Source organism: Columba livia, chromosome 8 (assembly GCF_036013475.1).
Source record: "Columba livia isolate bColLiv1 breed racing homer chromosome 8, bColLiv1.pat.W.v2, whole genome shotgun sequence".
Taxonomy (NCBI): Eukaryota; Metazoa; Chordata; class Aves; order Columbiformes; family Columbidae; genus Columba; species Columba livia.
Window position 1 is genome coordinate 14,844,317 of NC_088609.1, and position 15,464 is coordinate 14,859,780.

At 40.5% G+C, this 15,464-nt stretch overlaps 1 protein-coding gene across 1 annotated transcript in view; it reads left to right on the top strand.

Moving 5' to 3' along the window:
• Positions 1-7,418, top strand: part of SLC1A7 (solute carrier family 1 member 7) — a 50,711-nt gene extending 43,293 nt beyond the window's left edge. The window contains exons 11-12 of the mRNA XM_005498872.3: positions 3,637-3,736; positions 5,825-7,418. Coding sequence (XP_005498929.1) covers positions 3,637-3,736; positions 5,825-6,061 — 337 coding nt within the window. The 3' untranslated portion in view covers positions 6,062-7,418. The remainder of the gene's footprint in view (positions 1-3,636; positions 3,737-5,824) is intronic.
• Positions 7,419-15,464: the final 8,046 nt, after the last annotated feature.

Consider the following 15,464-nt stretch of genomic DNA (forward strand, 5'->3'; position numbering starts at 1 on the left):
GAGAGTCTAGATGAGACTTGGGCAATATGACCTATGTGGAAAGACTGAAGAAGTGGAGTTTGTTTAGTCTAAAACCACAGCAGGCTGAAAGGTCACCACAGCATTTTCCGGTATAGATAATACTGTCCTGAAGAGGACAGTGATTGTTCTTCACATTCACAGGGAGGGAGGATGCATGCAGAAGTAGACCAAGGTAACTACCTTAAGTCAGATCACAGGAAAACTTAAGAATGAACTTTAAAAACTCTGCCTGAAATAGCCATGAAAACAGTACAAGAATGGTTTGTGCTGTATATAGCTACTACTGCTGTAACTAGAACCATGATACAATCCACCTGAACGTCATATTTGCAACACACTGTGTTAGGATTAATCATGTCTTCATTTTCTCAGGGATCCTGATGCAATTCTGCATTTCAGTGCTCAACAGGCAGCAGCAATTTGTAGCTCCCTACGCGGAGCCACATTTTGCAAGCACAGCCATTCTGTAGATGTTACTTTGCTGCATCTCTAATCACGGAGGATTTAACGGCAGAGGCAGAGGCTACAACTTAACACACCTAGAATATGAGAGATTCTTGTCACCCGTTGAGAAGAGCCACTTTAAAAATTCATAAGGAGTGGTTTATTTGAACTCTTAACTTGTATGTAAATGTCCGTAAATCAACCAAACCATTTTGAACAGTGTAGGATGGTGAATCATCAAATACAGGGCCCTAGCTCATTAGCATTTCCATTAACTACAAAACTAGCGTATGTATCCATAAGGAAACACTCCAAGTTATTTTTTATTTAATTTATATAAAATATATCTCTGTTAATACAGTGGAGTTTCATTACATCAAGGTTCCTGGTAAAAATATATTACAAGTCTATTAGATATCCTATTTTATTCAATTTTAAGCCACTGATTTTTTGTACAAGGAATTGTGAGAAGAAATTATTTACTTTCTTGTTCAGTGCAATAGAATATTATTATTAATAATAGGAGTCATGAAAGTTGTGTTGTATGCACATTTTAACACATTTTATTTTAGGAACATCAGGAATACTCCTCTGTGAAGCATAAATAATATCTGCTGCATGCACTTAAACTTGGGAGTGACAGTTCAGATTTTAATAAAGCAGCCTTTCTAATGCTAGTCACTGAGGCTAAATAGTTAACGAAGTACAATAAAATCAAAGTATTTTAAGCTGTGTTACAAAAGCCTTTTCCCTCTATATTGCTCAGGTTTTGCCCAGCTCTTGCAACATCAACATTTCATTGTTTTTCCAGTAAGTCTTCCAGCATATATGGGAATTACGCTTCTTTTTGTCTAACAAAGCTTTTGAAAACAACAGACAAAAAACTTTTTCAGGCTATGATTCCAGATGGTATCAAGAAGTGAGCAAGGAACAGACCCAATTTTCTGCCTGTTGCAAATGACCTTTCATACAAAAAGTATATTTCTATATTTCAGCACTTGGTCATTTCAAGAGCCTGCAGATGCAAAGTGTCAACATGGTTGACATGATGAATACTTTCAATATTACTTTTGGAAGTACTGGAGTATGAAGAATGCTAAAAGAAAGCTGGTTAGATGATCTCACGAGGCTGAAATGCCCATTACAATGCACTGCAGGGATTACAACTCATTTAGGTAGCCATAACATGTGTGAACTTCATACCTTTAGTTAGTGTCTAGAGATATAAAGAAGGAAATAAAAATGTTTCTCAGCTAATTTATGAAACACAAGGTAAAAGTTTTGCACCTTTAATTTTGCATCTTTAATAATACCATCTAAAGCTAAAATCCCACTGCAACACCTGACTCATGCATTTGCACTGAAAGAAATGCCACTAGCAGCAGGCTGGCCTCTTAGAGGAGAAATGTCAGTGATGTGTACTGTGGTTCTCCTCACGGGCAGTGCAGACTGCCACCTACACACACAGACACGAAATAGAGCTGGTCAAGCAATGTGCTGGGCAATCAGTTTCCTTAGGAGCTTCAGTGTGGTGCAGTTTCCTCAGAAACATTCTGTCTTCAGAAGAGATGCTCATCAGAGCCCCAAGGGAGTGCACACTCTCGAGCTCTGTCCATACAGCTGCTTCTCTACCACAGCTGACTCTCTGCACAGTGCAAAATTAACAACTCAGAATATCTTTCCAAGAATCGAAATTCAATGTCCAACCAGGGAAAAAAAAGAGTCTGTGTGTAGCAGGAACAACTATCAATATGTGCTGTAACAGTATTTTTCCCTAGTGGGAATTTTTCTCAAGGCAAAACCCCAAATCAGAACAGCAGGAACTAGAAAATGGATTCAGCAAACAAGCGAGGACTGGGTCCTGGAGTCAACAAGCACAGCCAGGTGTAGGCTGTGCAATATTATTGCTGAAGTTACTTGAGATTGCAAGTACAATTTGGAGAACTGTACACACAAATAACATTTAATGCAGGAATTTTCAAGCTAATTAGGCAAGCAACTGCATAAATATTTGCATGCACAGAGTACATGCCTAAAATATCAGAAAAAATAATCAGCACAGTTACAATTCTTTTCTATATTAAGATACAGCATCAGAAATCTGGGCAGTGTTGATATTGGACTGTCACTGACTTTAATAAGCCAAACATCTGGAGATTTCTGAACCTCCATTTTATAACCCACATTTATAAATTAAGTTACTAATATGACACAGTTTTCAGATGTGTATGTTTTTCTTGGAAAAGTCATGCTATCTTTCAGACCTTAAAGCTATATTGTCTATTTGAAATCTCGTCAATTTTAACTAATAGATTCCAAGCTGTTTTAAGTGTAACACTTTCCTATGACAACCACTTACTTTTGTGTATTTACAGCGTGTATTTGAATAGATTTATTTTTTAGACAGTGGGTAGAAAGTGTGAACAGGGAAGAAATTAACCTATAAACGAAAAATAGTGAAACCATATATATATATACACAAAGTATTGTCAAGCATACTAATTTAAATTGGAAAAGATGATCACTAAAAATTAAGGATCTTTAAGAATCAGTGGAAGCCATAGCAACCACAGCTTTTTCAGAAACATGATTTAAATATGGTCAGTTGCTGCTTAGTTGGTGAGTGTAGTTATTTAGCAATCTTCCCAATAATTTTGGTTGTATTCTGCACATTCTGACAGTACAATAACCTCAGCTAGCACTTTGGTTGCTGAGATTGGGACCTTGATAACTAATAAAAGGTACTGGTTGTACTGGCTGCCCTCTACTTTTATTGAATTAAGACATTTGCAGCACCAAACCTCCAATCAGGCCATAATACTGGACCTTAACATAAAAACTTGAACATAAATGCAATCTTGATCTGGTATGTTAAACCGTTTTAGTGCTGAATCAATTTGCATGTAAAGGGACACACAGCTGCTCTGGTTACCTCCTTTACAAATTAAAGTATGTGGCACCACAGGGCACTGAGGTCTGAAAAGGCTGGAAAACCCAACTGAGCAGCTCAGTAACTCATGACTGCCCTGTGCCAAACTCCTTACTACTATTTCAAACTTGTTAGCTTGTAAAAACAGCCATACTGGCCCTCAGCTATAATTACTGCAGTGTTGAAGGCATAGGCATGTACCCAAAGAGCCAACAACTCACCATTACTATTTAATTTTTCAGAGACAGATTTAGAACAATGATCAATGTCCTGGGAGACGCACTGGCTGCTGGGATCATGGCCCACATCTGCCGGAAGGAGTTCATCAAGGATGGCGATGAGGTAACAACAACATGAGCCAGGGTGTGCCAGCGTGTGCCGTATCACGGCAAAGAACCAGCCAGCTCTCAGCCTCCCACATTTGTTTCACCTAGTTTGTAAAAGGTGTTTCAGAGAGAGGACAGAATTGGGCAATGTGCTGTTTAGCCAGACGGGGTGGAGGGATCCTTTTCCATGAGGTCATGCAAAAAGCCACTCGAATTCAAAGCTTGCCAGCCAGATGTCTGGCACACTGGGTCTAGGAGCAGGAGAAGCAGCTGCACTGTCCTGCAAATGCATGATATGCTGAAACTGTGAGTCTCACACTCGGTACCCAAGTCCTGACTGGCCAGTAAGTTGTCCTTCTAAAAATAAGACTGGCAACAGAGCAGGGTGATAAATATCCTTGAGTATTTGTGTGTAGGGGCAGGTAAAGGTATCTACAAGTGTATATATGCATAATCAATAAGCTCACAACAAAAGCAACTATCCTGGGTGTGTTAGCATCATCTGAAGCCACCATTGCAACAATTTCCTTTCTGGACAAGCACAAGGGCATCGCTCCATTAGAGACTTAATTCGCAGGTATCTTCATGCCTCCTACATTTAATTTAAGTTCCTCCTTATACCTTTTTTCCTTCTCTGTATTTTATTCCATGCACTCCCTATGCTGCCCCTGCCTCCCTTCACACCTGTACTTGTTTTCTTTCCTCTTTGGCATGACTCATTCAGTCGTTCCTTGTATCAGGAACACCTTCTCATGCTCTTCCTTCAGACCCTTGACAGAGGAGATTACTAAATCCACAAGCCCATCATGCTTGGAGGTGCTAATCTCCAACCATTTCAACTCATGGCAGACCCACTAACTTTCTTCCACAAAGACAGAGTAGTTTCTGCATAAAAGTTTCTTCAACAGGACTGTTTTTCACAAGGCACGTTTCATTTCTATGCATCATTTGTAGTATTCTACAAAGTACAAGAGTATTAATAGGAAAGTTTTATTTCAATTATTATTTCTCCTATTTTACAGATGATCTTTCTGGTAAATCCCATTCTCATGCATTCCTGCAACATGCATTTAAAATTCCTGCTCTTTCAAGTTTTACATTGAAAGACCATCCTTATTCTCTGAGGTACTTAGCACCTGCAGTAATCACTGATGACAGGATTAGGCCTGAATATATGGGCTACACGTATAGCTAGCTACCGAAAAACTAAACACACAACCTAATGGTAAGGTATGTCACCCGTTACAAAGCCAGAAGTGTAGTCTGAGTTTCTGCATAACACAGACCTCCTGACCTTTCATTGCTGTATTTAGAACTCAGTCAGAACTCGAGAAGTTTCAAGAATACAAAATCCCTCCTAAGGGATTATTTAGTCATCCATGATGAGATTTTTCTTTGCATCGTGCTCTATAATTGTATTAAAATATACCATTAGTCTGTTGTATGTTTTGGCTGCATAATTTGTGGAGTTAGTAATGTATACCCAAAGGCCAAATTTTCTCAGCTGCAAGCCCACCTTCATTCTCTGCCAGTATTTACGTATTATTTTCCTCATCAGAACTTCTGGTTTGATTTAAAGGACACTTCAATATTTAACTTATGAATCAGTCAATAAAATCCTCTATTTTTTTTGAAGTAGTGCAAACTGAAAAGCCAGGTATGCATTTATTGAGTTAGAAGAAAGGCAGAAGACGACAACAAATACTTACTGGTCTATGTAATTGCACTCAAGAGCGAGCAGTGCCCAAAGCTCAGCACGCTGGTCATTGAGAGTCCATATCTTTCAAACTTAGCCCTGACATTCTAGTCTTTATCTACCCTACTTATATTGGTTCATTGATACAAGCAGTTATTACTGTGGGTATACGTTAAATTAGAGTTGTGACAGAATGTGCGTTTTTACATACTTAGAGACACCTTCACTTTATCCAGATGGTGCAAAGATGCTTTAGTGTATATAAGAAACAGGTCCTGGAAGTCTATGGAGGCCTGAGATAATCCTGGTCGATGTAAAGCAGACCACAGGCTTTCAAAGTAAGAATTCCTTTCCTGTTGTATACAGCAAACACTGGCAGTATTCCAAATCTTAATGCTTTTCACATAGGTGCCATTGATCTGTGAAACTAAGCCTATTAACGTCCATCAAATTGTGGCTTATCAGAGAAATGGCTGTGTGAAGACCATGAATGAATCTCGTGGACCAGAAACAGTGAAAGGGTTTCAGCACAACATACCTGTACAAGTGGAGCAAGAAGAAAGTCCAGTGGAGAATCACACTAAGAAATCCAACAGTAAAGACCACTGCACTATTGAAATAAATGAACTAGAAACAAACGTGTAACGGCTGCTCTCGGTGGTATCTCATACCCCAGTGACCTGATACCCAATCTCTACCTCACAGCTGGAAGAGGGACTCTTTGCCTTCAACAGGAAAATGTGGAATTATCACCACCCTGCTTGTACTGGAGCTAGGAGACCAGCTGTGAACGTCAGGAAAGGCACACAGCTTGCAAGGGACGTGGGCTTCTTTAGGTGGAAGATTTTGATACTGAAAAATTAACTAATGGACGACTACTGTTTTGTTCTGCACTCAGTTGACTCCAATATAGTATTTGACACTCCTTCGGCTTCTTTTTATTTTTTTTAAAGGTGTTTTTTTATTTGACCCTTTTTGATTTTCTAACCAAAGCCTTTTTTTTTTTTTTTTTTTTTTTGGTGAATCTCAGTAACTATGAACACTGTATCTATGTAGATTTTTTACTATGTGAAAATGTTTCACCAAAACTGCTAAAGATACTGATTTTGTCTAATATTCACTAAATAAAGAGTTTGAGCTTAGTTTTAGAACAGCAGTAAGAAAATCACACTGATTTCCTGGTCTCATGGGGTTACACGTATTACTAAATAACACGTCAAGCAGAGGTGAAGCGAAGCATACATTTTTGTGAGAACGCACATCAAGGAAATTCTGATGGGCCGCCTTCAAAGACAGGCATTCAAGTGTGATAGGTAACAAAAAGCACAGAGTCACTGCAGAGCACAGTTTGCCTTCCAAGTGCCAGATTTATTAACCTTTTTTTTACCTAACTCTTCAGTAGAGTCAGTACCATGCACATGCACAAGCAATGTGAGCCCTACTCCGTAAGCACTGGTGCTAATGTTTCCTCTCCTGTAATCTGTAGGCTGTTCTACTGTAAATATGTACGAACCCAAAGCTCAAGCTCTTGAACTATATGCTTCAGGCAGACTCAACATAAACTGGAACTGATGATGCTGAATAATGTTGGGGGTTTGTGAGGAGTTTGCTGTGGAACCTGGCCCGCTACTTCTCATAATTCAGTGGTTGATCTACATTGACAGTTACTACCTTTCCACTACCTACTGAATCTTGCATTTTCAATAAAACTGCTGAGTATGTTTCCAATGTTTGTGATAGAGAATATTTTTAATAAACCTGCCATTTCAAAAACAAGCTGTCTGTGCACTTTTACTATTAGTGTCTTCTTATTTCTCTGCTGAAATGGAGAGTGGAAGTGAGGAGACCTTTTCAAAAGTTGGGATTCGGTCCAGAGGTTATATACTAGTTCACACCAATACACTTGACATATTATATTTAGCTACTTGTGGCACATTAGTTTCATATAACATGTGCCCAGTATTGTAACATACTTCTCTCATCTGTAGAGAAAAAATAACCAAGTCAAAAGGACAATTTCTGCACTCATCAGAAGTGTTTCATGCATACATGACTAATGGCTTTCCCGGGATGTGCACGTTCAGCTCTTCTTCGAGGGCTCCTGTTTGGAGTAATTTTGTAATGCACTAATTAGTTGCCCCAGAGGGCTGTAGTATCGGTAGTTTAAATATCAAATGGCAAAGCCAGGAAACAAACAAACAAACAAAACCCCAAACATACACAACAACAAACTGCCAACACATTTGCCTATAATTCCTCAGAAAAGATGTATTTGAAAATACATACAGTTGGTAACTATTTTCCTGATTTTATCCTAGAGTGAAAACAACAAACACAGAACACAAAGAATAGGGAAGAACTGAAATTATTCAGAAGAATTTGCTCCTGACCAAGTCCTATAATGGGCCTGCTCTACACAGTACCATTAAAAGGCGCGATTTGGGAGAGCTGAGGCCTCTCTGAATTGCAGAAGCACTGACTGATAGACACCGTATCTGATACTTCCATCTCAGCAGCACTGGGAGCTCCAGGACGTCTCCTTCATCCTTCCCCAGCTGTCCATCCCTCCCTGTGCTGCCTCCTCTTCTCTCCCAGCTGTACAGACCTAATGATTTATGAGGCCAGACAAACCATCAGATGAGAAGTATTTTTAATTCAAACCAGTTCACATATGTTTTCAGCACAGTCCTAACAGACAGTTGTGTCAACACAAATGAAGGGGTGACACAGGGACAAGCAGCAGCAGCCAAGGATGAAACAGCGTAAGTTAAGCCAACTCCAGTGCTAAGAAACCATGACTTCTACAACAAGAACTTTAGATGAGATAAAGCATCAAAGACCAGAAGAAGCAGCCAGTTGGGCTACACAAGTACTACACAATTAAGAAAACAACAATTTTGCCCTTTACACTCTGGCAAGTAGGGAATGCAGAAGTCTTGAGTGAAGCCATATTTTTATGGAAGCAACAGACTGTTTTAAAATTAGCCTTCTGCATTCAAACCCGATTCATAGACTGTCCAGGTTTGCTTTGCAAATTTGAAATGCATTATTTTAAAAAATTATATTGTCCAGATCTTTAAAACTTGGGATTTACACTAATATGTGTATCCCATTCATCTTAGAAATAACACCAATTGTAACTTACTATTATTTTTGTGAGTCACTGTCCCCTGTAGTTTGGAGCTGCTGTTTGGCGTCTGAAGTTTTGCTTTCAGAAGCTCTTTTCAGGGCAAGTCTATTTTCTGTTGATGTTGTCTAGCACCTTGCAACAGCAGCTGCAATGTGAACCAACTGGGAGGAGGGCAATGAACCAATTTCTCACCCGCCCCTTATCATGTGTGGTATCGAGTACTGCAAACCAGAGACCTACAGCACTTTAGTTCTTTGTTCTGGCAAATATATGTTGCTTAGTGTAGTGTGACCTGGACTGGAGCATCTGACTGCTACTACAGTCATTTTGTACTTAGAACACAAGACACCACTATTCACTGTGGAAAAGCAAACACTGAAGTTAAAATAATTTTTATGGTAAGCTTTCCTCCAAGTTAGCTGTTTTCTGTGTCTCACGGTGTTTGTTGTCAAGCAGCTTGATACACGGTGCAATTAAGCTATCGGTAGGTTCCATACTGTATTTTCACATATAGATCTGTTCACATTTTCCAGCTATAATCACGCTTCCTTCCAACAAAAATAATGAAGCTGTTGATCATCAAGCTAGAGTGCAAGCTTTGTGTTGGTAAATATGTTTGTTCTACTTTCAGAGCATAAAAACAGACGTGACCTTTACAGGCTCAAGTATTTATACTAAAAAACAAATAAATCAATCAGCCCATCAATCACTAATTACAACAGTGTGCACGGAATACTTCCAAGTACATGTGGAAATAACATATTTCTTTACTGGCAACATTCAATCGTATTTTGAAGTTGCCTCCCTCTGCTAAAAAGAAAGGGAATTTAGCCAATTAAAGTATACTCAAGACACACTAGGGGAGAGTGTTGAGAAGGGAGAGAAGATAATTAAGAAGTGTGGTGCATTGAATACAGCTACAGAAGAAATAATTCGGCTGTAACCCAAATTAACACATGTTTATCAGACAGTCATTTTATGCTGGTTAATTTGCAACTGCATTGCTCCAGAGATACAACTGAGAAGAAAGAAGCCACTGCAGATTATTGTGGCATAAAACATCATTAAAGACATCTTAAAACAGGTTATTGAGGATTTTGCCAATGCCAAGGAAGTTTTGAAGTGTTGAATTGCTGTAACAAATCCTTGTGCAAGAATTAAAACTGGGAGAAAGAAACACAACCCACTAACTCCCAAGAGCTTTTGGCTGCCAAGCCCAATAGAGAAATTTATGGAACTAATACAGTTACTCACATTCTCAGCTAGTCTTAATTGATGCCATTTAAATGACTTAATTTCAGTTAAGTGTATTTGTGCCACCTGAATATGTATCCCAATAAGATGATCTAAATAATTGGCTAAACCATTAAATCCTAGACTCCCTCCATGCTATACTAGCAATTAGAAAATACAGTAACTCTGCAACATTACCATTTGATGAGCTCTCTCTTTCAATTCTACAACAAACAATTATTTTAGTCCCTTTTTAACAACAGCAAAGTGATTCATAATATTTTCAAAGCAGACAGGAAGCTTCATCTTCAAGCCAGATGGATAGTCTTGGAAATGACCTCAGTCCTTTCTGTGCTTTCCATAAAAATGAGGTAACTACTAGCAGAAGGTGGTTGATGTGTGCAAGCAAAATGTGTAACCTGGGAAATTAATTGAATCTGGAAAATTCAGGCTGCCTTTGATCTTGCCCAGTGCTAAGAACTCCTGTGACTGTTTTTCCTGAACGACCAGGTGCGTTTTTACATCAAGACAGCTCTCATTCATTACCCTCACAGTGGCAACGAGGAATTGCTGGTTTTCCCCTCCAGGCACTAAGCTGGCTGAGATCACAGCCCTTCAGCTGAGGACTAAACACAGTGACGAGAGAAAGCACTGTAGGTTTTTCCATAGGGATGGTACTACTGCCTATCTTGCAGAGGGGAAGCACATCTTTTTGCAGTCATAATGGCTGGAAAATGTCTGCTGCATTTGAAAAAAAGGCCACAAGATAAACAAATGTAATGCATCCATTCACTAAGGGCCAGGCTGCAAATGAAATCCATGTATGAAATTTTTCACTTTAACCTATGGTTTCACATACAACTAAGGAAGCAATATATGCTCAAAATTACACTAATCACTAACTACTCTGGAGCATAGTGATAGATACTTCTAGAATTTGTAAGAGTTTGTCCCACAAAACCCAAAATGGATGAGATCAATAGAACGGGAAGGCTGGTCACTGCTTAAGTTCAGTTCATGATTCACTATCTCAGACTTCTCATGTGATCTCATGGTCAAAAGACCACAAAAATGTAAGGTTTGCTTCCCATCTATAAACAGAGAAAAAGTGGTTTTCTAATTCAACAGGGTGTTGCATGGTAAGGATAAATCAGCTGAAGACTGAGACAGCTACATAACACATTAAATGGGACTCACGATTACCTTGGATTAGCCACTTCTCTCCCTCTGGAAGCAGAAGATCATTATCTGCAATATTCACAGGAATTGCCAGGTTCCTGTTTTAAGTGACAAAACCTCAGACTCCATTATTTAAAATAAAGTAGCAACAGTTGCATCTCCATTGCCAAGAAGATGATGTACAGGAATGGATTTGGCACAGCTGAGACTTTTGACAAATTTATGTCACAGTATATTTCAAATATTTTACAGGCTGTCAAAGTAAAATCATAGCAGTCTGTTACTGACAGAGAGGTATTTTGGGGAAGGAATAAAGAAGGTTTCTTCGGAAAGACAAGATGGTGAGTATTGCTAGGGGAAGACGCAGAGTCACTTCTGCAATAGAATCAAACAACTTTCCTTGCTGGTTCCAAGATGAAAGGGCACTAACAGCTGGAGGTGCAGGGATGGAGCAAGCCACCCCTCTGCTCTCAAAGCTGCCACTAAACATGAAGCAGACAGGACTGCAGTATCCACAGGCATCTGTGACTCACTGCTTGCCCCTTCACACCTAATTCCTGAGAACTATTGAAACAGATCATGCAGTTAATGGAAGAACTCTTTTCCTTCTCCTATTTCTGATACAATGAAAACTTACTTGTACTCCTGCAAAGACTTTTGGTGGTAAGGCATGGTGTCCTTCCTTCCAAACTAGCGTAGAGCATCCTGTCCAGCAGAGGAATAAGGAAATACTGTTGCTGAAGCCTTTTCAATTAAGGCATTAAAAACCCCTGGTATTCCCATGCCACTGGGGATTATAGATGTGCTTGGGGTATGCCACAATTCTGCTTTTCAGGTTCCATCATAGGAGTTTTTCTTCTTTAAGGTACAGAGTTCTGCATCTGTTGCTTTAAAAGAAGTCATCTTTCATCACTAAGAGGAATCCGCATTTCATTCGGGAATTAAATGTATGCTGGCACATGTCTGCACACAACACTAGCTGAAAGCCAGGATTTGACCCACCACATGGAACCTACTGTAGCTAATTGTTGCTTTTGAACTTTCCTAATAAGGATAGAATATCTCTAGCTGCTTCCCTCCCCCCGCGCCCCCCGAAGAAGGGTATTTTAATAAGATGGAAAAAGCAGGGAAAGCAAAACAAGAAGTGTTTTATGTTCACAGATATCTCACATTACATCTGCTACAAATACTGTATGGGCTAGATGGCAAAACCAAAAGAAAAACAAGACTGACCTTGAGATATTTCATTATGATTTCATTGCTTCTAGTGGTTTTATTGGGCTTTACCACTAAGCTATTAAAAACATGTGGAAATTTTACAGAACTAAGTAAAAATGAGTATTTTTCAACCCTAATCTTCCATCTTCTTTTCCATTTAAATACTTTAAATACTTCTTTTATATATCATGAGTTTTCTTGAAAACAAACTCAAAGGAGAGAGATTGGGTCTATATTTTATTGACAATTTAATCAGTAAATCTTTGGTTTAGGATGAATCGTCCAATCTTCTGTTGTATTTTCTTTGTTTGTTTTAAATAGAAGAAATAATTTCTCTGACATGAAATACTCCTAACCAAATACCTGGAGAGGAGGACAGGAGGTTTTCAGTCGATCACTGTGGTTGGAGCTAGCGCAAGCATAGAAGTGTGGAAAGGAAGACTCAAAGCTCTCTGATGGAGAGAATTTGCACTGTGACTGCTCATTCTTAGTTGTTTTCTCAGCAGTGCTGCGCACAGGATTAATGTATAGCTCCATACCATACTTTCTGCACAAGTAACCTGCAGCTCTCCAGAGCAAATTTCACAAAAGGTAGTAGACACTATCTGCATCCCAGACATTTTTTCATCCCCTCTCTGAAAGTAGGTGGGACGAACGTGAAAGACTCAGGTTGTTCTTGCCTGGTTTGGAAGTGGAAGAGTGACTTTGATTCTTCCTGCCTGCTTTACAGAGAAGGGTAGGAACAAGCAAAGTGAGTTTTCAGTGCCAAATCTTTTAAGCTGTGGTGCCTTGTGGTGTAGCAACCCTACTGTTCTCAGCACATTGGTAAAGTGCTTTGAGTTTTCTGCTGGTGCTGCATTTGAGTTAAACAGCCCGAAAGAGAGGCCCACCCACAGGAGAGATCTAGAGTGCTATATAAGTAATCAAAGCTGATTTCAAGCCTGTAGAAAAGAATACATACCCTAGGTAAAGATTTTTTTTAAAGCTAATTTCTTTAACGACTGTCAACAAACAGGTAATTATATCCCAAGAAGTAAAAGCACGAGACTCATTCTTGTCTGCAACTGGAGCTGAAAATACTGCGGATCAATCTAAATTTTTATCGGCAGCAACGTTCTTGATGGTATCATAATCATATGCTAAAAACAGATTCTGGAACTACCATAGGGAAAACTTGAGATAGCCTGTACAACTGTGCATTGAAACAGCCTTTGCCTGATTCAAAACCATTTAAAGAAGGACTTTATTGATGGACTGTTTAATGTCCTTGGATACTACTGAAGAATTTTTATGGAAACACTTTGTATACTGGATTATTAGAACACATTTATCATACACTGCCTCCACATGTATCTCACAGCTGGCTGACTTTACAATAGCAGTATGAATCAGAGCTACAGGGCACACCAATATTTTCCCCACTAAAGGGAATGGAGTTTCTTTAGGGGATTTACTCACTGTTTTTATATTAGCAACATAATAAAGCAATTACTATGATCTCCATAAATTAATTCCATAAGAGGAAAAATCTTGAAAAAACAAGGCTAAATTCATATTATATAAAACTACATATATATATAAGTTTTTAGAATAACTATTCCCAAACCCAAGGAGACTTACCAATATTACAGAGTGAAATCAATTAAAAGGATATTGGACTATATCATAGAAGCTTCCCCAGAGGCTGCTTCCCATCAAATATATAAGTTGTAATATGTGTCTTTGTTCTTGTCACTTTTTTGTAAGCAAAATTTGTAAAAATATTCGTGGGCTTGGTCAACATAGTGACAAATAGCACCGTAAAATAAACTTTCACTGAGCATTATGAACCAATGTCAAAAGACAACAATCATGAAGCTTTAATCGGACCCTTCCTACCTCCCTGCTCTGTGGAGACCACCGAGGAGCAGAAAAAATGGCAGTTGGGTCCCAGGGAGGAGGACACTTCTCATCCCCACATGCTTTGTTAATGCGGGTCCATAGCCTCACGTACTTAACCTCTGCTACTCTAGATCCCCAGCCTTTCCAGGAAGAAGTCCCCACTATCCCTTTTGTAAAGCAGCAGAAGAGGAGGAGGGAGTTTGTACCACAGATGCCTCACTAGCAGGCCTGCCAGCTCAGCTCTTCAGCACCTGCACAAGTTGGAGGATCCTTTCCCCAAGAGCCCCTTTACTGGACAACTCTGTAGTATTTACAGGAGGGAGCTAAAGAAAATAATCTCTAAGTCTCCAAAGCTCGGAAGATCCAGCAGATGTTTAACCAGGCATGGCTGCCTGACCAGAGCTGCTGCGAGGAGGGTGGTTGGCAGCTGCCAGGGGTCTGAGTCGGCCATTCCTGAGGAGCTGCTGCCACTCCCTCAGGGGAGCACTTTGCAGCTTCCTTCCCGCCTCCCCACATCGCCGTTCAAATTTGGTCGAAAGTTTTCCTTCTGACATTTTTTTTTCATTTCTTAACTACTTTTTCCTTAAAAGAGTATCTACTTACTATGTGAATCATCTTTTTTTCATTAAATGGAACATTTAAATCCCAAACACCACAGCACAGTCTGCATGGCCCTTGAGGCAGAGCAGGCGCTCCCTCACCACACCACAAAGGAGCTTGAACCCCCAACCCCTCACCCGCCTCCCCCACCAGCAGCATGGCTGCTGCTGTCATCTGCAACTCACCCCTCCTGCCAGCCGAGGCTGGGGCTGCTGGTCACCCGTGAGATCCTGTTGTCCCTTGAAGCAGAGCTTGGAGGGTGCCATCTTGGAGGAGGGAAAGCCTCGGCCTTGAGCCACCACCCTCTCCACAAAGGAGTCACCATGGCCTCGCCTCTCCTCTCCTCTCCTCTCCTCTCCTCTCCTCTCCTCTCCTCTCCTCTCCTCTCCTCTCCTCTCCTCTCCTCTCCTCTCCTCTCCTCTCCTCTCCTCTCCTCTCCTCTCCTCTCTTCTCCTCTCCTCTCCTCTCCGGCAGGACAGCACCAGCTCCTTTGTGAGGCATTTTGTCAGTTAGCAGAGGGAGGAGCCCTCCATGTCTGTGCCCGTGGGGAGCTGAGGGAAGCAGCCTCCCCGGATCCAGTCTGACCCCAGTTCCTCAGTGCAGGCCCTGCAGCCCCTCCCGGCACCCAGGGAGGAAAAAGGGGCCATAACTCCCTTGTGGGGAGATAAACCTCTGGGGAAGACACAATTATCCGTGGCCTTTTTTCTCAGAGGCCCCCAAAGAACAAGCTCCTGGGGCTACCCCCAGGGGAGCTGTGTGGGGCAGGAGGGAGAAGAGGGCGTGCAGAGGCGGGAGTGGGTGCCCCAG